Here is a 21,200-nt window from a genome sequence, read left to right as displayed (position 1 = left end):
CAATAGATGTTGCCATTGTCTTTATGCTTTACCAGGAGAGCATAGTGGAATTTTTGCTTCAAGGAGTATAGATATTAGTATTGAAAATATACTCAGTTTGTCCAAGATTTTCAAATTCAAAGCATGTTAAGAAAAATCAAACCAGGGGTGCCTGGGTGACTCAGTTGGTTAAGTATCTGACTCTCGGTTTTGGCTCAGGTCACAATCTCACAGATTTCTGGGTTCGAGCCCCGCATCGGACTCTAAGCTGACAGTGTGGAGCCTGCTTGGGATTCTCTCTCTCCCTCTCTCTCTACCACCCCCCGCCCCTGTCTGTCTCTTTCAAAATAAATAAATAGACTTTTAAAAAAGTCAGAATGATTTTGGCTGTATCGTGCAAGAAGATATTGTTGATGGTGGGTTAAATAAATACTTAGAAATGCCACAGTGTGGACAAATCCCACCCGACTCCACACATGTGAGCTTATCTCCAGTCCCCAAGGATCTCACACTTAAGGACAGTGCAGTGAGACACGAATGCTCCAATGCTTGTCATTTGTCTTCCTTCCCAACATGCTTCTATTTTATTTCATCTCTATTTTGACCCTACTGTTGCCCATCTGGATTTGAAGTTTTAATTAATCTCCGGATCAGACTTGTCCTTTTGGTAACTCACTGTTAGTGCTTCCTGTCTGCCTGAAAGGACTCACACCTGCGCCTGGCCAGCCTGTTCTCCTCGGGGCAAGCTGTGGGGCGGAAGGGCTGAAATTTACCAGAAGTGGGAGTCTATGAGGTTCATTACTGTGGATCTTTCCTTCAACATCATAGCGATGGGCAGCGATATTGTAAATGGTCGAGGGAAAATTTTGTGCTTCATTGGTTAAGTTTTCATTGTTCAGACAACGCACCTTGGAGTTATCTGGTCCTGATCCTTTGGGAGCAGTTTCACAACTCTAAGTTATAGTTAACTCAGCAATATGCAAACGATGTCCTACCAGCAATATGCAAACGACCTGGTAGAGGTCCACTTGATTTCCCCACCCCCTCTCCCCTGGTTTTGGACATTCATCCCCTTTGGACATTCATCCCGATATTCCTGGTCTATAAATGTGTCTGTGCTGTGGATTCTCCTTTGAACTGATTCTCTCCTTATGAATAGAACAAAATCTTTAACGCGTGTTCATTTCACATCTGTATAAGATGTATGACTTTGCATTTTTGAAAGCTATCTTTCAACAGTGGTAGGGGGCCAGAATACATTATGGCTACTGATTTAGTGGGAGAGAGCTACCCAACTAATCTCTGTCAAGGGTGACCAAAGACAGGCAAACATTAAGGTGAAACCAAGTTAGCAAGAGATTGTTTTGCAGAAACCTGCATTTTCAGTTGGCTGCAGTGTTCATGTGGAAAAGAATGAAGTTCTGCCTGGTCATTTTAAGAGCATTTACTGTTATTTTGAATTACGTGACATCCGCCAAAACACAGATTCACAGTTCCTTGAAATTAATATTACAGAAAACAGCCAGCGCTCATTCTGCAAAGTCAGCCTGATAAGTGCGCGTTTACCTGTCTGTCCTCCTCACCAGACTCGTTGCTTTAAGGCAGCAAGGACACTGTCTTGTCCACTGTCCTATCTCCGATAGCCACCATTGCCAGTGGCCCAGGCTATGGGCTCCATTGATACATGGCTAACGACTGAACAAAGAGGCAGCCCAGGGTCCGCCCCTCATCTCTGTAAGGTGCCAAGACTTGGTTTGGCCAGTTCCTGTGTGTAAAGGCAGACTTGTGTTAACCAGGCTGCTAGAATAATCAAGCTATGCAGTGGGCTGAGTACTTGGCCTTTGTCTGTCAGGGAAACTATGGCGGAGGGGGGGGGGGGCACATTAATAATTAGAACCTTTGCTTGATGACGTTGAAGTCATAGCATAGGTGGTCACTGTCACCTCTTACACATCTCTATAGGGGGGTTTCCGGTGGTGGTCAGGAGACACTCCTGGCTTATAGCTCCTCTTCCCGGGAGGAGGGAAGGAGCCTGAGAAGTAAATGGGAAAATTCCCATTCATTGGGCTCTTTCCAGTTTTAGGCTGCATTCTCCATCTGTTAAAACATTCTTTCTTCTGAGAGAGTAAAACTGATTAGGTTTTACGCTTTTCATCTAGATAACACCTTCCAGTTTTGCCCCCTTTATGACCACCGGACAAAGGATTTGCATGGTCTTGAAAGTCCTTAGTCACCTATGGACATTATTCTTTGGGATATTTTACTTGTCCAGGGTACAATGGCATGATGGCATTCACTGCAAGTGATGCTCAGAAGGTGATGTAAACTCTGTTTTCGAGGTCCTGGTGGTTGCCCACTGAGTACTGGGCACATTATTTTGTAGGGGTTGAATCACTTTTTTTTTTTTTAAAGAGGTATTTTTTTGCATCCTCAGAGGCTTAATTTTTATCCTCTTGCAGGAGCTGTGTGGTCCTTAAGCTTCCTGCTATTTTGTGAAATTTTGCCAGGTGGCTTTGTAAAGTGATCGCTTTTGACTCAAGGCTGACTTAAAGAGACAGAATTTCTAAAAAGCGGATCAGCCACACAGATAACGATGGCAGAAATGCTTGTTTCTGTGTACGTTTTTTCCCCCCAGTTCTTATTAGTTTTTTTTTTCCCTCTGACATATACTGAAGTGATTGAAGATGTGCCTGAAGTCTTGGTTGCCAGAACCAAATAAACAAATTCTATAATTAAATAATACAAGCCATCAGAATCCATAATGTAAGACTTGCAAGGAATGGAGAATTTGTACCGTTTAGCAGTTAGCAAACTGTCGGTGAAAGAGGAGCCCGGAGTCTTTGGGGCTGCGTCCTGGATGGCTCTGTAGGTCCAGTCAAGAAGTGTGGAGCCTGTCCTGAGGTGGCTGGAGGGGGGGGGGTCCCAGATGGACTTAGCCCAGGGAAATGACAGGATCCAATGTGCATGCGCAACACCACCCCCAGGGGGCAGTTAGGATGGAGCAAAGGGGGAGAGAGGTTGGTTGAGGTGTTTGGAGAAAGCAGGCTGGCCGAGGAGACAAGGCGATTGGAGGGAGTCCTGGGGAATGCTGTCACTGAAGACCAGCCAGTTATGTAAAAGTAACAGGCAGAACAGGAAGAAGAACCCTGAAGAACAGGGAGAGAGGACTGTGATGGGAACCAGGTGCAGCGTGGGGGGTCTGCAGCTCAGATGGCGGGACATAAAGGAGGACTGAAATAACCCCTGGCTTTGGTGATGCCTCCCCAGAACAGTTTGGCGGATTTGTGGGGAAAGAAAAGTGAACGCAGCGGGGTACAGTTGGAAGGCGAGGCAAGGCATTAGGCAAAGGAGAAGAGCAGAATGAGTTTTGTTTGGTTTTGACCTTGAGATGGCAGAGAATTGAGCCTGAGGAGGAGGAGGGGGCAGTGGGAGGGAAAGGGTGAAGGTTCAATGGAGAGCAAAATGAAGGGGGCGGGTCCAGATCTCAGGGGAGACGGGGAGGGAGGGGATGGCAGGTGGATTATCCTTTTGTGGAGCAGAGAGACTTTTTCCTCTAAGAAGGAAAGTAAGGATGTCTGATCCCTAAAGATCAGTTCACACGTGGCAGCGACATTTTTCTCTGAGATGGGACGCATGATTGAGAAGTTCAGAGGGCAGAGAACGGTAAATGGGTAGGTAGCCATTGAGGGAAATGGGAAGAGAAGGTAGCTGGCGACATGTAACATTATCATCAAGGTGGAAAAAGGCTGAACGGATCGGGTACCATGCCTTTATCAAGGCACCAACCACCTACCTGTATGACTTTTTTCCCCAGCAGTCCTGAGGGGTCAGGTGCAGCCATGTAGTATGCCAGGGGCTGTCGTGCTCCATTACTGCAGCTTTGCAAGGTGAAGTGACAGAATGCTAAGGGAGCAGGCGACTGAGAGCACTGAAAGGATGCCACGAATGTCACAAATGAGTAGGTAGGCAGTCTCACACAGTGACTCATGAGCAGAGACTGTGATCTCATAATGGAGTGATTAAAGAGGCATTGGCAGGGTAGTTGGAGCCATCTCTGCTCTCTGATCTGGGAAGCTGCAAGCACTGACTTGATTCAAGGTCTAGTGCCTCTCCAGGAGGATGGCCAGTGTCTCTTCTTCTTCTTCTTCTTTTTTTTTTAAATTTTTGTTTTAATGTTTATTTTTGACAGAGAGAGAGAGAGAGAGAGAGAGAGCACGAGTGTCTGAGCGGGGGATGGTCAGAGAGAGAGGGAGACACAGAATCCGAAGCAGGCTCCAGGCTCTGAGCTGTTGGCACAGAGCCCAACACGGGGCTCAAACTCATGAACCCAAGATCATGACCTGAGCCGAAGTGGGACGCTTAACTGACTGAGCCACCCAGGCTCCCCATGCCAGTGTCTCTTCTGTGACTTGTCTTGGGAGCAAGCCGTGTAGCTCAGTAGGTCATAGGTCGCCCAATCCTGTCTTTACCTAATTCTAGTAAGAAGTGTGTTAGAAGAGCCTTCACCAAAAAATTGAAATAAAATTGAAATTAAAAAAAAAAGTGTGAGTCAACAGAAATAGAATTCTTATTTTGAGCCCGAAAAAGTCTGGCCCCACAGGTTTTGGTTATTAGAGCTCATCTGGCAGCCCTCCTCATTCCTGTGCTTTTTCTCCCTAGACTCAACTGCTCAGACTATGAACTTGAGTTCGTTTGTGGGAGGGGGGCCCTCCATTGATGTCCTGACTTCTGCCTGCCTAGGAACTTCCTCACAGCAGGCTGTGATGTGCTTCACCTCTGTAGCTTCCCTTTTCAGGTTCTCCCTGACACCTGCTGCTTTCAGCTGGGCCGTTCCAACCCGATTGCCGAGAATCCCTTCTGGGTTACATATCAGCCCACACTTGTCTCGTGGCAATCTCTTGCTCCGCCAGGTTGGCTCTGACTCCAAGTCTTTAGAATCCCTACTTGTACCGTGATCATTTTTTCTCTTTTGACTTGTCTGAGAGATATCCCCAAATCCAGAAGTTAGAGAGGACTCAGACGTCTATCTTCATCGGCGGTGGGGACCAGCTTCTCAAATAGGGTCTGTCTCCGGGTCATGTCTTCTCTCAAATCAGAATGGCGAAAGTTTCTTCTTTTACTCTCCGAAGAGCAAGGGACTCTTTTGTGGTTCTCCTAAAGCTCTCAGATCCAAGCCACATCTAACTCTTACTTTTTCTCACAGCAGAGAGGTCTGATGGGCTAGCCCAACCAGATGATCTCACCTTCTCCCTGGAAGGCCTAATGCTCTCCACATCTCCCAGGACTCCTGGTGTCTCTTAGGGTCTTAGGTATTCAAGCATTTCAAAACATGGCAGTTCTGTTAATTTGTATTTCTGTCTTGAATAACAAACATAGTTGAAAACACCATGCGCGAGGAGGAGACTTCTCTAGAGGGCAGCAAAAGGGGCTGTATCGATCAGATGCCTCATGCAGACAAATGTCTGAAGTTCACAGGTTCTGCCTATGAGTATCTTAATGCCTTCCTAGGCAGGTTTTAAGGACATTAGATGAAAAGGAAGAAAACGTATGAAGTCTCTGAATGAGAAGAGGACAGGAAAAAAACAGAAAGCAAAGAGAACTAACTCCGGGGACTTCCCTTTCTGTTCCTCTCACGGTGAAGCAGCTTCTAGGGGTGGGAGAAGTTTCTGACCCCTGTGTTCATAACCATGACTGGTTTGGGGAAGGAATACAATGATGCCTTTAGGAGAATACAAAGGGACCATGTATTTAGTGACTTCTGGGTGGGTTTTGAAAAATTTTTCTTTAATGTTTATTTTTGAGAGAGAGCAACAGAGGGCCAACAGGAGAGGGGCAGAGAGAGAGGGAGACACAGAATCGGAAGCAGGCTCCAGGCTCCGAGTTGTCAGCACAGAGCCCGACGTGGGGCTCGAACTTACGAACTGTGAGATCATGACCTGAGCCGAAGTTGGACACCTAACCGACTGAGCCGCCCAGGCGCCCCAACTGCTGTGTATTTTTATACACACCCGTGTAAGCCCTTGTCTTAGTCTGTTGAGGCTGCTGTAATGAAATACTATAGATTGAGTGGCTTATAAGCAACCCAAATGCATGTCTCTGTTCTGGAGACTGGAAGTCCACGATGGTGGCACCTTCAGATTTGGGGAGGGCTCATTTGCTCAGAGACGGTCTTCCTGTCACTGTAACCTCACATGGCAGAAGGGGACCGGACTGGGCATGTCAGGCTGACTTTATAAGGGCACTGATTGCATTCATGAGGCTCCCTCCCCCCTCCGTGACCTTCATCACCTGCCAAGGGGTCAGAATTTCTATATGCGAATTCTGGGGGGACACAGACATTCCCTCTGTAGCATCCCTATAACTACTCTATTGAGTAAAGATTTTTAAAAAGGAAATGGTCAAGCCTGGCCCTACCGATACTACAGACTCTGTTTTTTTGCTATGACTTTCTACTCTGTCTTCACTTTATACCAGATCCTCTCATTTGCTTTCCATCGGTCTGTCTGTGATTTCAGTTGGGCAAAACTGTTCTGACTTTTTATTAACAAAGATCCTCTCCAATTTAAGGCAGGTTGGAGGATGCTCAACCCTTATTGGTGCCTCCTGGTCACAGTCCCACAATTCAATATTGCAAAGCCATCATAATTCAAAGCACTGTTGGCTGGGTAATTCGCTTCATTAGCGATGCTGCCTGAATAAAATACACAGCGAATTCGAAATAAACAAATCCTTGGAAGGTACGATGATACAATTGGAAAGCACAGAAGGTCAGGCATGGAGGCAGAGGAGGGAGAAGGAGGAAGGCAGCGGGGGAGGGGGAGAAAAATCGGATCAGGATGAAGAGGGATTCTGTGAGCCTCTAAGTGCTCTGTGGACAGTGTTTTTAGAAAGCATTTCTGCACCATACCAGCAAATTAATTATGAGGCTGTCTTGTGTCTATCTTTACCTCCACACCTCCTGCTCCCCTCACTTCCCATATCCAATTTATTCCGAAGACCTGTCCATCTCACCTCCAGAATAGATCTCAAGTCTGTCAGCTCGTGACTCCCGCTTTGCAATCAGGTTGGGCCCGCGGCTGGCGCTGGCTGGGCTAATGCATTCAGGTGCTGGATAGGACTTTCCAGCGCTTTCTTCTCCTGCCACGGCAGGTACTGAAGCGGGTTGTGGAGATGAAGGTGCCACAGGACCGGAGCTGTCTGGGTCCGTGCATCACAAGGAGCACAGCTGCCCAGGGTAGCTCGGTGGGCATGCGAGCGATCGAGGGGCAGACCTTGCCGTGTAAAGCTGGGTGTGTTGTGATCACATCACAGTCCACCATATCCTGACTAGTGACACAAACCGCCCTCCTCTCTCTCCTAACCTGCCCCCCTTTTCAGCAGCCCTATCACCTCTCGTTTCGTTTCTCAGCGAGGTGAACCTCTTAAAACATACATCAGTGTCACATTACTCTCCTGCTTCCCCTTGTTATTAGGATAGATCTGTAACACTCTGGGCTGGCCCCCATTCTGGGGCCTTTGTACCTGCTTTTTCCTCTACCTGGAACCTTCCCCCCACTTCCCAAGGTTCACCCAGCTCACGGAGATTATCCTTTCCATCTCTGCCCTAAGCACCACTGTCTCAGAGGCCCCCTCAGGATGGGGGGGAGGGTCTCCTTGTTACACTCCACTGTCGCATCCACTGCTGTTTTCATGATCCCAGTGACAGTTCCTAATTCTGTATTCATTTGTGTGGCTCTTTGTTTGTTCAGTATCTTTCTCCCTGACCCGAAGGCCTGCTGTGTCAGGGACAGGACCCTTGTCTGTTACAGCTGCCTAAGCATCCTGTGCCTGCCCCTAGCCCATACCAGGTTCTCAGCAGAAATGTTCAGGATGAATAAATAAATGCATTTAATGCTAAGTCAGAACTGTACATGTATTTTGGAAGTCTCAGGAAAGTGATACTGGATATTTTTTTTGAGGATTTACTGTTTCAGTCATGGTACCAAGGGCTTTACATTATTTTCTATATCATGTATATATCATGACGATAACAGAATGGGGGGGGGTGGTCAGACTAGAGACGTGGAAGCTGAGGTCTGGTGTGATTAAATAGCACAGGTTTTCAAGGCTCATGAGGCCGCCCAACTCCATAATCCATTTCCTTCCCTTGATTTTTAATTTGGTTTCTGTCCAACCCCAATTTTCCAAGTTCGTGAAACAATAGCAACCGACCTTTATATCACAGCATTATAAAAATCAAGCGCCAGATTTCCCTTGCTTTCTTTTTGGAGAGACCTACTGATCTCCAGTGTCTGCGTGCTTCCTGCCAGAGACAATGTCTTTGAAAAATGTTTATGTCCTATGCAGTCTTAAAACTAGTCAATAATGTGTTCGTTGTAAATATGAACCACAAAATATGAAAACCTGAAAATATGAAGTCTTCCACAGAGAGTTCATTTCCGTTTGACTTTATAGTGCGAGATTTTTTTTTTTTTTTTTAATTGAGACCCGTCAGAGGTGAAAATACCCATTTCCTTTTCCATGGGGAAATCCATTATGGAATGAAATTCAGACTTCATTTGGGCGTGCTTTATCAATTAAATCTGCATTTCGTTAACAACATCCTATACCTCTCATTTTAAATCAATCTTTTTAAAATCTCTTTCATGAAACAGCACATATCTGAATGAGAAGTCGCTCCGGCTGACGGAAACATGCAAAAGTCTGCAACACGGCTTTGCGACTTTATCTAGCAAAGTAAAAAGGTAAGTTCTACTTTTCACACTTAATTTAATTGTAAAATCGGTTTTTTGCATTCAAAATATTTTACAGCACCTTTGCAACCATTTGGAAAATAAAACTGTGTTCATGCTGTGGCTTGACCTTGGGCTCTGAGAAGCTCTCTCTGGCGAGGAGAGTGGACAGAGCAGACCAGGGTAGCGGGGATTCAACGTATCTGTCCCTGGATCCACGTTCACTAAAACACCATGTAGTTTTACTGGCTAGACTTTTCTAGGCCATCATTGGACCCTATCCTAGAAAAAGGCACATGTATTTGTACTGAATTGCTTATATCCAGAAGGGTAACAGATTTACCCCTCGTCCTAACTGTGGGTCACCTTAAACTTCCCCCCTGCTTCTAATCCTGTATTTTATACCATCTTCTTCATACTGGGAAGGTGGATCTAAAAGCTCCAAGCTTCGCATATGGAAGGGCCCTTGGTGGCCTGAGACTGATGGGGGTGGTATTGCCTTGACTATACCTGGAAGGAGCAGAATCTGACAGTGCTGGGTGAAGGCTGGGTATGTGGGGTAGGGGGGCCTGTGGTTACACCTGTAATCTTCCTCAGAGGAGCAAAGCTGAGTTGGATGTAGTGTTGATGATACTAAAGGGAACCCAGGATCTGTGAGGTAGGTCTCCCTGGAGAGTGGCACACAGACTGTCCCAACTCTTTGGGCAGAAAAGGGAAATGTTTCACAGTGTAAGTGTTCCTGCTGTGTAAGGAGCCCCACACATTTTACTTGGAGACCTCAGCTACTATTCTGGGCCAGAGGAACATATCCAGTGCAGGAAGACGGTACCAGCGTGATCACCCTTGACGTCCCGAGCATCTCTCTTTGTCTGAGCCTCTTGATTGCCTGGATCCTTGAAATTGTTAGCGAGGCCTGATCCTGGGTAAGATCCTGATTTGAGTTAATCAGGTGTGACCATCCAATCCTGTATCAGGTTAATCCTGCTCAGTTAATTACAAAAGGATAGCCCTAATAAAATTTTGGTTTTCTTTTCCTTAAATTCCAACGGATGGGCCTTAAGCTTTCTGGAAAAATCCACTGTGCCTTGTACCTTACATCTGCCACACCTGATCTACTCCTCTCCCTAAGTTTAGTCTGTGCCTTTCTTTGCCCTGGAATGTTGACCAATGAGCACTTCATCAGTATATTCCTTGCTCCTTTTGTCATCTAGTTTTCTTTGGATTTGACCCAGAGGGGAGCACTAGAAGGAGAATGGAAAGAGGGAGGAAGGAAAAAGATCTTACTTGGTGGTGTTGCTTTAGGTTAACTACCTCCTTGACCAAAGGAAAGTGCTGCATCCTGAATGAAGGTCGTGACTTTTGTTAGGTGCCTCTTTGTCCCATTCCCTCTGCCTTCATTCTCTTCATTGGACTCTTCAGTTCAGGAAGAAGCTGTTAACAGTCCCCTGGCATTGTACTTGTGTTTCCCTGCATCCAGCCCAAGCCTTTTGAAAAAGTCCCTCTTTAAGCTCTTCTTAAATGACACAATTGAGTGGGCCATCATTTCTGCCAGGACCCTTGCTCACCAGAGATGGGCCAGAAGAAACTCTTAGAAATGCTTCCCTCCTTGCACAATCGATTTATTGAATTTGGGGAATGGACTTAAAGTAGCACACGCATCACCGATGGTGCAGCGCGTCTCTTTTGGGCATGTTGTAGCTGTTGTTTTGTTCGATGCGTGTGGGGGTTTACAGGCCTTTTTCTGAAACTTGTCCCACGGATCTCGAATCCCAAACCTGCCACATGCTCCATGTGTCGGACTTGCGGCACATGTTGAAAAGCTGGTCCGTGCTCTACCCTGTCACAAGCCAGTTGGACTCCTTGTCTGACTCAGCAAGTGAAAGTTGCCATTGACTTTCTTCAGCGTTCTGTCTGACATGAACTGTTCTTGCTCCCCAAAGTGACAAGAGTCCTCAACGTAAGGACCATCCATAGTTGTGCATTGGAGCAAAGCACTTGAGTCAGCATGGGAGAAAATTCTTTAATCGTGGAAGGTGTTTTTTGTTTTTTTTTTTTAAGGCCAGAATTGAACAACTTTATTACGTGTGTCAACAAGGACGGTTAGCTGCAGTGTGCTAATGAGAATGTCTGTGTGCGTGCCCTTATGTTTGCTCTCTCACTTTTCTATTGTTTTGGATTTGGTGCTAAGACCTCTTCTCTGCCATTCTTTAGGGGGATGCATTTCCATTATGCACACAATTTTCGACTAGCTCACATAATTAGCCTGCGCTGGTGTTCTGTTTGGCAAAGGTCTAGAGAGAGCAAGCATGAATTGCCCATTGTTATGAAAGTGTTATTTTGCACACAGGAGACTAATTTTTTTTCAGCTGCATCGTCTATTGTCAGGAATTGTGTGTTCTGCGACTCGGTGTTATTACGGATTTACAGGGGACAATCGGGAAGGCCATTCAATATATAGTGATAAAAAGTAATTTCATTTTCTTAGAAATAATTATTTAGCTCTGTCTTTTGTCATGGTCCGTTAAAGACTTAGAATCTTCTCATTCTTCAGCCAGTTTGTCTCTTTCAGTTTGCTAAAATAGAATCTAGGAAGACAGAGGCATAGTGGGAGGGAACTTGCTCTTTTTCTCCTTTGGTCTTTAGTCCAGTTTTAAATAAAAGAAAATTAAACAGTTGCCACTTGGAGGACAGCAGGATGAGAACTGTGTACCACAATTCTTTATTGTCTAAGACTATGAGCTCTGGGGATGTGGTACCATCCCGTTGCCTTGCTGAAGCCAAAGAGTGTGGGTGGTTGTAGCACTCATGGGCTCCCTGGCTGGGGCAGGTGAGTGTGAGTGGTCATGATATTCTCCTGCACCCAGCCAAGAGCTGGCATGCACTCACAGACAAGGCGCATCCCACTATTCCCGAAACTCACTGGTGGGCGCACATTGTCAAAACATTTTCCTGCTGCCTTTTTGAAGTCAGCAAGCATGTCCCAACCCCAACACTGGCTGCCCAGTTAAAGCCAGTGGGAATATGCAGTCCACACAGGGAACACCCTTTGATTGCCTGGCCATGGTGGCCAAGGGGGCTGGAGTCCTTAAGCTTCCCAGAAAGGTAACAATTCAGGGGGTACTTACTGGCAGGCCACCACGCCTGGGGCACCACACAGACAGCAGACTGAAAAACAACTGTCATCCTCTGAAAAAGGCCTCCTTCCTCGGCCTGGAGCTTCAGCCTGAGGGACAGGCTTTAGATTCCCCACATATCTGGAGGCTGAGGAAGTGCTTCCAGGGAGGCACTACCTTTGAGCAGCACCCTGGCCTCTCTGCAGCTTGATGAGACCCCCCCAGTAAGAAGGTTATATACTCATCCTGAGCCCCGATTTTTGCACTCTTGCCCAGAGGACACCTCTGGATCTCCTGCATGATTGTGACCCCACAGGAGTGTATATATTCACATACTTTAGAAGCTGCTGCCTGAGGGTCTGGCTTCCAGTCAGCCTGAAACTTGGTGCCAAATGGGGTTCCTGCCCTTGGAACGCTCACAGTTCTTGGCACACTCTTAAAAACAGAGACAAATCAAGAATAAATTGTGTGGTTTAGACAATCACAAAGGTGCAAGAGCTAGGGCCAGGTTGAACAAGAAGGTTCATCACCTACCCAAGGCCACTTCTTCAAGACTGTGAGGGGTAACTGCTTACCTATTACACAGAATCAAACACAGAGTCAAACAACATGAGGAAACAGAGAAATATGTTCCTACTGAAGGAAGAAGGCAGAACCTCAGAAAAAGACCTTCATGATATGCAGATAAATAATCTACCTGATGAAGAATTCAAAGCAATGGCCATCAAGTTGCTCACTGAACTTGGGATGAACACCATGAGAGTGTCAACAAAGAGAACGAAAATGTAAGAAAGTACCAGACAGAAGTCACAGAGCTGAAGAATACGATAACTGAACTGAAAAATACACTAGAGCAGTTCAGCAACAGACTGAATAAAACGGAAGAACAGATTGGCAAGCTGGAAGACAAAGCAGTGGAATACACTTAGAGCAGCAAACAGAAAGACTTAAAAAATGAAGATAACTTAAGAGACCTAAGGGACAACATCCAGTGGAACAGCATTTACATCATGGGGGTCCCAGAAGGAGAAGAGGGAGAGAAAGGAGCAAAATAGTTATTTGGAGAAATAATGGCTAAAAAATTTCCTAACCAACCTGGTAAAGGAAAAAGACATCCAGGTCTAAGAATCCAGAAAATCCAAAATAAGATGTGTCCAAAGAGATCCATACCAAGACACATTATAATTAAAATGTCAGAAAGAGAATATATTAAAAGAAGCAAGAGAAAAGCAAATTGTTATTGACAAGGGAAAACCTGTAAGTCCGTCAACAGATTTCTCAACAGAAAATTTGCCAGGTCAGAAGGGAGTGGCAGGATATATTCAAAGTGCTAAAAGGAAAGAAAAAAAAAACAACCAAGAATACTGTACCCAACAATGTTATCATTCAGAATTGAAGGAGAGGTAGAGTTTTCCAGAACCCAGAAGCTAAAGGCCTACTGCTACTAAGGTGGCCTTGCAAGAAATGTTAAAAGGGACTTTTTAAGCTGAAAAGAAATGGCACTAATTAATAACAAGAAAATCTGAAAGTAAAAATCTCACTGGGAGAAGCAAATATATAGCAAAGATAGTGTATTAATCACTTAAAAAACTATTATAAAAGTTAAAAAACATAGTTAAAATCAACTAAAACTCCAATAATTAAAGTCTACATAAAATAAAAAGAAGTAAAATGTGATCTCAAAAATATAAAATGTGGCAGTGATGGAATAAAAATGTAGAGTTTTAGAATGTGTTTAAATTTAAATTGCTATCAACTTAAAATCTATACATAAGATGTTATATACCTAAGGTGATATACATGAATCTAATGGTAATTACAAAGCAAAAATTGTAGTAAATACACAAAAGAAAATGAGAAAGGAATTTAAATCTAACACTAAAGAAAGTCATCAAACCATAGGGGAAGAGAGAGGAGAAGAAAGGAACTGAGAGGAACCACGAAAACAGCCAGAAGACAATGAACAAAATGACAGCTTACCAATAATTACTTTAAATGTAAATGGATTAAACTCAGCAGTCAAGAGACATAGGGTGGATGAAGGGATTAAAATAAAAAAAGAGCGCCTGGGTAGCTTAGTCAGGTAAGCATTCAACTTCAACTCAGGTTACGGTCCCACAGTTCATGAGTTTGAGCCCCGCATTGGGCTCTGCACTGACAGCTCAGAGCCTGGAGCCTGCTTTGGATTCTGTGTCTCCCTCCCTCTCTGCCCCTCCCCCATTCCCTCTCTCTCTCTCTCTCTCTCTCTCTCTCTCTCTCTCTCTCTCTTTCTCTTTCTCAAAAATAAATAAACGTTAAAAAAAAAGACACATGTATATAGTGCCTACAAGAGACTCATTTCAGAAGGAAGGACACACACAAACTTAAAGTGAAGGGATGGAAAAAGATTTCATGCAGATGGAAATTGGAAAGAAATTTGGTATAGCTGTATTCATATCAGACAAAATAGACTTTACAACAAAGACTGTAATAAAAGACAAAAAGGGGCACTATGTAATAACAAAGGGGTCAATCCAACAAGAAGACATAATATTTATAATATATTTGCACCCAATGTAGAACACCAAAATATATAAGACAAATATTAACAGATCTAAGGGGAGAAATTGACAGTAGTACAATAATAATATGGGACTTTAGTACCCCATTTATATCAATGGGTAGATCATCCAGACAAAATTGATAAGGAAACAGTGGCCTTAAATGACGTGTTAGACCAGATGAATTAAATACATATATACAGAACATTCATCCCAAAACAGCAAAAGATACATTCTTGTCAGGTGCACATGGAACATACTCCAGTATAGATTCCATGTTAGGACACAAAACAATAAAGAAGATTGAAATACTATCAAGCATCTTTTCTGACCACAATGGTATGAAGCTAGAGATCAGTAACAAGAAGAAACCTGCAAAAACTACAAATATGTGGAGATAAACATGTTACTTAAACAACTACTGGGTCATAGAAGAAATCAACGGAGAAATTTTAAAAATAATTAGAATAAAATAAAATCTGAAATATGACATACCAAAATCTATGGGATGTAGCAAAAGTGGTTCTAAGAGGGAAGTTCATAGCAATATAGGTCTACCTCAAGAAGCAAGAGAAATCTCAAATAAACAATTTAACTTTACATGTAAAGGAACTAGAAAAAGAAGAACAAATGAAGCTCAGAGTTAATAGAAGGAAGGAAATCATTAAAGCTCAAACTGGAAATAAATAGAGACTAAAAAGACAAGAGAAAAGATCAATAAAAACAGGAGCTGGCTCTCTGAAAAGATGGGGAAAAAAAACCTTTTAGGTAGTCTCACCAAGAACAAAGAGAGAAGGTTCTAATAAAAGCATAAATAAAAGACAAGTTACAAAAGATACCACAGAAACACACAGGATTTTAAGAGACTACTGTGAACAATTATATGCCAACAAACAGGACAATCTAGAAGAAATGGATAAATTCCTAGAAGCTTACAATCTTTCAAGATGGCATTGTGAAAAAATAGAAAATCTTAATATACTGGTCAAGAGTAAAGGGATTGAACCACTAATCAAAAACCTTGCAGCAAAAGTCCAGGACCGTACAGCTTCACTGGTGAATTCTACCAAACATTTAAAGAAGATTTAATACCTGTCCTTCTCAGGCTCTTCCACAAAATTGAGGAGAAGGGAACACTTCCCAACTCATTTTAGGAGACCCTTTTATGAGACCTTAATGCCAGACCAGGCAAGGTTAACCACAAAACAAAAAAAGTAAAGAAAATTACAGGTAATATCCCTGATGAACATAGATGCAGAAACCCTCAACAAAATATTAGCAAACCAAATTCAGAAATACATTAAAAGGATATACACCATGATCAAGTGGGATTTATTCCAGGGATGCAAGAATGGTTCGACATCTGCAAATCAGTCAATGTGATATGCTACATTAACAAAATGAACAAAAAAATCATCATATGGTATCTTGATGTGAGAAAAGTTTTGACAACATTCAGTATCTGTTTATATTAAAAACTCTTAGCAAAGAAGGTATAGAGAGAATTACCTCAACGTAACAAAGGCCATATATGACAAACTCATAGTTGTTACACTCAAGGGTGAAAACCTAGAAGCCTTTCCTCTAAGATCAGTAACAAGACAAGGATGCCCATTCTCCCCACTTTTATTCAGCATAGTATTGGGAGTTCTAATCACAGCAATTAGGCAGGAAAAGAAATAAAAGGCATCTAAATCGGAAAGGAAGAGGTAATTAAAACTGTCACTATTTGCAGATGACATGATACTATACATAAAAAACCCCAAGAACTTCACCAAAAAACTATTAGAACTAAAAAATAAATCCAGTAAAGTTGCAGGATGCAAAATTAATATACAAAAATATGTTGTATTTCTATACACTAATAATGAACTATCAGAAAGAGATAACCAGGAAAACAATCCTATTTGTAATTGCATCAAAAAGAGTGAAATACATAGGAATAAATTTAACAAAGGAGGTGAAAGACCTATAGTCTGAAAACTGTAAGACATTGATGAAAGAAACTGAAGAAGATACAAATAAATGGGAAGAAATTTTGTGCCCATGGATTGGAAAAGTTAATATTGTTAAAATTTCCATACTACCCAAAGCCATGCACAGATTCATTGCAATCCTTTTCAGGGTTCCAGTGCCATTTTTCACAGAACTAGAACAAATAATTCTAAAATGTATATGGAAACACAAAAGATCACTAATAACCACCACAATCTAGAGAAAGAATAACAATGTCAGAGGTATCATGCTCCTTGAATTCAATCTATATACTACAGAGATTAGTAATTAAAACATTATGGTTTTGGCACAAAAACAGACATATAGATCAATGGAATAGAATAGAGTGCACAGAAATAAATCCACGTATATAGTCCATCAGTTTCCACGAAGAAGGCAAGAATATACAATGAGGCAACGACCATCTCTTCAATAAATGGTGTCAAGAAAACTGGGTACCTTACATGCAAGAATGAAGGTTGACACTATCATATATCATATACAAAAATTTTAACTCAAGTGGATTGAAGTTTTTAATATAAGACCTGAAACCACAAAACTCCTACAGGAAAACAGGTGGTAAGCTCCTTGAAACTAGTCTTTGCAATGTGTGTGTGTGTGTGTGTGTGTGTGTGTGTGTGTGTGTGTGTGTATATGTTTTGGATCTGACTCCAAAAGCCAGGAAAACAAAAGCAAAAATAAGCAAATGGGACTACACTATGCATCTTTACAACAAAGGAGACCCTCATCAAAATAAAAAGGCACCCTACTAAATGGGAGAAGATATTTGCAAATCATATTTCCGAAAGGGTTAATATCCAAAGTAGATGAAGGACTCACACAGCTCAGTGACAAAAAAAGAAAAAAAGAAAAAAAAAAGACAAGAAAGGAGTACTGGCCAGGATGTGGGAAACGGGAACCCTCGTGCACTATTGGTGGGAATGTATACTGGTCCAGCATCTATTAAGAACAGCATGGAGACTGCTCAAAAAGAAAAATAGAACTACCGTATGGTCCAGGAATTACACTATTGGGTATGTATCTGAAGAAAATGAAAACACTAATTATAAAAGATACATCATCCCTATGTTCATTACAGCATTATTTCTAGTAGGCAAGATGTGGAAACAACCTAAGTGTACATCGGTGGTTGGATGGATAAAGATGTGTTACAAACTCTCTCTCTGTCTCTGTCTCTGTCTCTGTCTCTGTCTCTGTCTCTCTCTCTCACTGAATACTACACAGCCATAAAAAAAGAATGGAATGCTGCCATTTGCAGCAACATGGATGGATTGAAGTATTAGGTTGTAAAATAAGTCAAAGATAAATATCACACAATTTCACTTGTATGTGAAAAACAAACAGAAGAAAACCCAGACTTAAAAGATACAGAGAACAGATGGGAGGTTGCTACAGAGGAGGGGGGTGAGCAGGTTGGTTGAAATGGGTGAAGGGGTCAGGAAGTACAAACTTACAGTTATAAAATAAATAAGACACAGGGTACAGGGTACGGTATATGGAAGAGAGTCGATAATGTTAATTTTGGTTGAGAGATGGTGTCTGGACTTACTGTAGTCATTTCTCAGTGTATACAGGTGTTGAATCACTATGTTGTACACCTGAAACTGACATAATATTGTATGTCAACTATACCTCAAAACAAAACAAAGCAACAACAATAACAAAAAACACACTGGTTCCAAAGAGCTTGTTCACATTTTTGTCCCGGGTGCCTGTCACTGGCCTCAGCACGTAGTAGTTGTTTGGTAAATATTTGATGAATAATTAGATGAGTGAATATATTTCTTAGGTCTCCAAAGCATTTTGTATCCTACCTTTCATTTCTAGCTCTTAAAAAATTAGCCACAAATCCATAAACTTGAACTCCTTTTGAAACCAATAGTTATTTTTCTCTTTTCCTTAATTTGAATCTCTAGTTTTGTCCATTTTTTCCTAGGCCATCCTTTCCCCTTGAATATTTCTCTGAGTTTCTCCAGCCCAATCCTTCTCATCAAGTTGTGTCCCAGATAAAATATTATGCTGTACTAAAAGTGCTATCTAGCTATATGATCAATGCTAGTTTGCTCATTTTTCAGTATGGCAAAGATTATGTGTAATGTTTTCTGCTTACATTTTTTGAAAAATGATGATTTTTGTGAATATCCAAGCATTCCATCTTAGTCTCCATTGCTTCAGACAAATGAACAAATTTTTCTAAGAGCAGAAACTTGAGAGCAGCTGACGAGCAGGAGATGAACTCGTTTTTCTCCTTCTTGAGTGTTTCTGACTCTGTTGCTGTGCCTTTTTTTCCCTCCTCGTGCTTCCCTTCTGTTTTGTCAGATGATCCTGGATCTCAAGAAAATGCACACCTACATTTGTTCAGTTTCCTCCATTTGGTCAGGGTAGATGAGCTGTTATAACAAAAATTCCCAAAATACAACATTGTAACACAAAATTTGATTCTCTCTCCTACAACGCTCAGTGTAGAGACTCTGATCAGGCAACTTTTCTTTGAGTACTGACTCAGGGAATCTGGTTCCTTCCATTTTATGAAGAGGATTATAGCCATCTACAATAGAGGATCCCAGGCTTGCTGCTGAAGAAGATGCTATGGACAAAGCACACATGGCTTGGAGGGGACACACATCACTTACAGTCACATTTTATTGGCTAGAGCTGGGCCCACCTCCATGTTTGCAGTCATACAACTAGTTTTGACCAGCTATACACTATAGAAAGAAAGCACCAATCAGTAGTGGTCAATGAGATATTTCTGCCACCTATATATCAAATCGTTCTATTATTCTCATCATTCTATTGATTCTTGGCCTCTCAGGTGTTTCTTTCTTTCTTTTTTATTTATTTTGAAAGAGAGCATGAGCAAGGGAGGGGCAGAGAGACAGAGGGATAGAGAGAATCCCAGCAGACTCCATGCTATCAGCACAAAGTGCAAGGTGGGGCAGGCAGGGGTGGGGGTCAGCTGAGCTCACGAACCATAAGATCATGACCTGAGCCAAAATCCAGAGTTGGACACTTAACCAGCTTAGCCACCTAGGCACTCCTCTTAAAGTGTTTCTTAAAGAAAGAAGAAAATGTAAACAAACAAACAAACAAGCAGCAGTCTCTTACATCCTTTGAACACTTGAGAAGTTTATATAGTATCTCCATGGAAAGAAGAGATCTTTTTAGGAATGCAGTGTAAGCCGTTGTCCTACAACTTCCTGAGTAATCACTGAGGCATAAAATACTCATTTGCATTCAGAACTTTTGGGGGCAGGGTAAGATCCAAATTCTCAGGATTAAGATTTGGCACAACACTTCATTGCATAGGTTAAGTGTAGCTTAAACCATGCACTACTTGGTGATTGCGCATGGTTGATGAGCTATGTCATGCGGTACCATTTAAAATAACTGACAGTAGAATTTTCCGAAAGGTATTGTCTCAATGGGGCACCGCAGAAATGCTAGTTAGAACACACCATTTTGCAAGGTGAAAGGCAAAGTGAGTTGAAGACTGACCCTAAATGTTCTTCACTATTATCTTGGAGAGTACAACATGACCTGAATTGCAGTTTGAAAAGAAGAGGTATAAATTATGGTGGATCAGACTTCAAAAAGCCCCGAATGTGAGCATATCACTTGACAGCCTGCTAACAAAGCAAGTATTTTTAAGTTTCAAGTTGTCTATCAGGAAAAATGATTTTTGCTCCTGTACAAGATTTTCTTGGCATAGGGTGATATATGACTTGTTTCTGCTCAGCTTTAAATCTGTGGTGCTTTCATCGCTTCTTAAAATGATACCCACACTTCTGTCTTTTGACCTCTGACCCTTTACCTTGCCTTTTATATCAGATTTAAGGGCTCCAGAATCTAGCACTGTTTTCTTTCCTTGGTAGAAAGGTCAGAAAGGAGAAGTTGACACAAAACAGCCATTTGTACCAACATGGTGCATTTTTAACATCTCAGGAAGTTTCTCTTGTTAACCAAAGCAGTGCTGTGTTTGTTGATTTAAAATTTTAAGGTGGGGGACGCCTGGGTGGCTCAGTCAGTTAAGTGTTTGACTTCAGCTGAGGTCATGGTCTCGAGGTCCTTGAGTTTGAGCCCTGCTTTGGGCTTCGTGCTAACAGCTCAGAGCCTGGAGCCTGCTTCAGGTTCTGTGTCTCCCTCTTTCTCTGCCCCTCCCCCATTGGCACTCTGTCTCTCTCCCTCTCAAAAATAAATAGACATTAAAAAAAATTTAAGTTGAGGCAGATGAGCTAATATTGAGGCTATGAAAGAAGTCTGTAAAACTTTTTTAGCATTTACGCCAAGCAATTATGCCAGATCTATTAAAAGTTTACTTAACCATCATTCTGGACCTCAGAGAGTACATAAGAAATAGGTAGCATACAGTTTAAGAAATTGAAGAAATAGTCTCAAATTCTTCTAATCCATATACTTTTTTCTGTTCTTACCAAAAGTATGTATGGCTTTAATTTTTCTACAAAATCTATTGCGTTAAAGATTAAGCAATGAGACAATGGCTTGTTTAATGTTAGGCAACCAGTTAATGAGAAGTTGGGAAAATAAAAGATTTTTTGTGTGTGTTGTTGTTGATGCTGGAAAATAATTAACATAATCTTAATCTGAATTCCTTAATTAATACTTGGTAAGAGTTGCTTAGTATATCTTTTTTGCCATGCTGAAGATTGAAACAGTGTGTTGTTTTATTGTATTTATCAGTGGAAACAAAGCTGAATTTGCCCTCAGAAGAAAATTGAAATGCTGACTTTCTAGTTATGCTGCAAAGTTGATTATGTATTCATATCAGAAGGCTTCCTTATACTTGCTCAAATAACTAG

General features: G+C 42.2%; 1 protein-coding gene across 1 annotated transcript in view; it reads left to right on the top strand.

Moving 5' to 3' along the window:
- The window catches only part of ST8SIA6 (ST8 alpha-N-acetyl-neuraminide alpha-2,8-sialyltransferase 6), a 149,352-nt gene that overhangs the window by 55,218 nt on the left and 72,934 nt on the right, over nucleotides 1–21,200 (top strand). Inside the window, exon 3 of the mRNA XM_027073539.2 lies at nucleotides 8,634–8,723. Coding sequence (XP_026929340.1) covers nucleotides 8,634–8,723 — 90 coding nt within the window. The remainder of the gene's footprint in view (nucleotides 1–8,633; nucleotides 8,724–21,200) is intronic.

The sequence above is a fragment of the Acinonyx jubatus genome, chromosome B4, assembly GCF_027475565.1.
Source record: "Acinonyx jubatus isolate Ajub_Pintada_27869175 chromosome B4, VMU_Ajub_asm_v1.0, whole genome shotgun sequence".
In the NCBI taxonomy this organism is placed as follows: Eukaryota; Metazoa; Chordata; class Mammalia; order Carnivora; family Felidae; genus Acinonyx; species Acinonyx jubatus.
The sequence above is the reverse complement of the archived record's forward strand: the minus strand, read 5'-3'. Positions and strand labels throughout refer to the sequence as shown.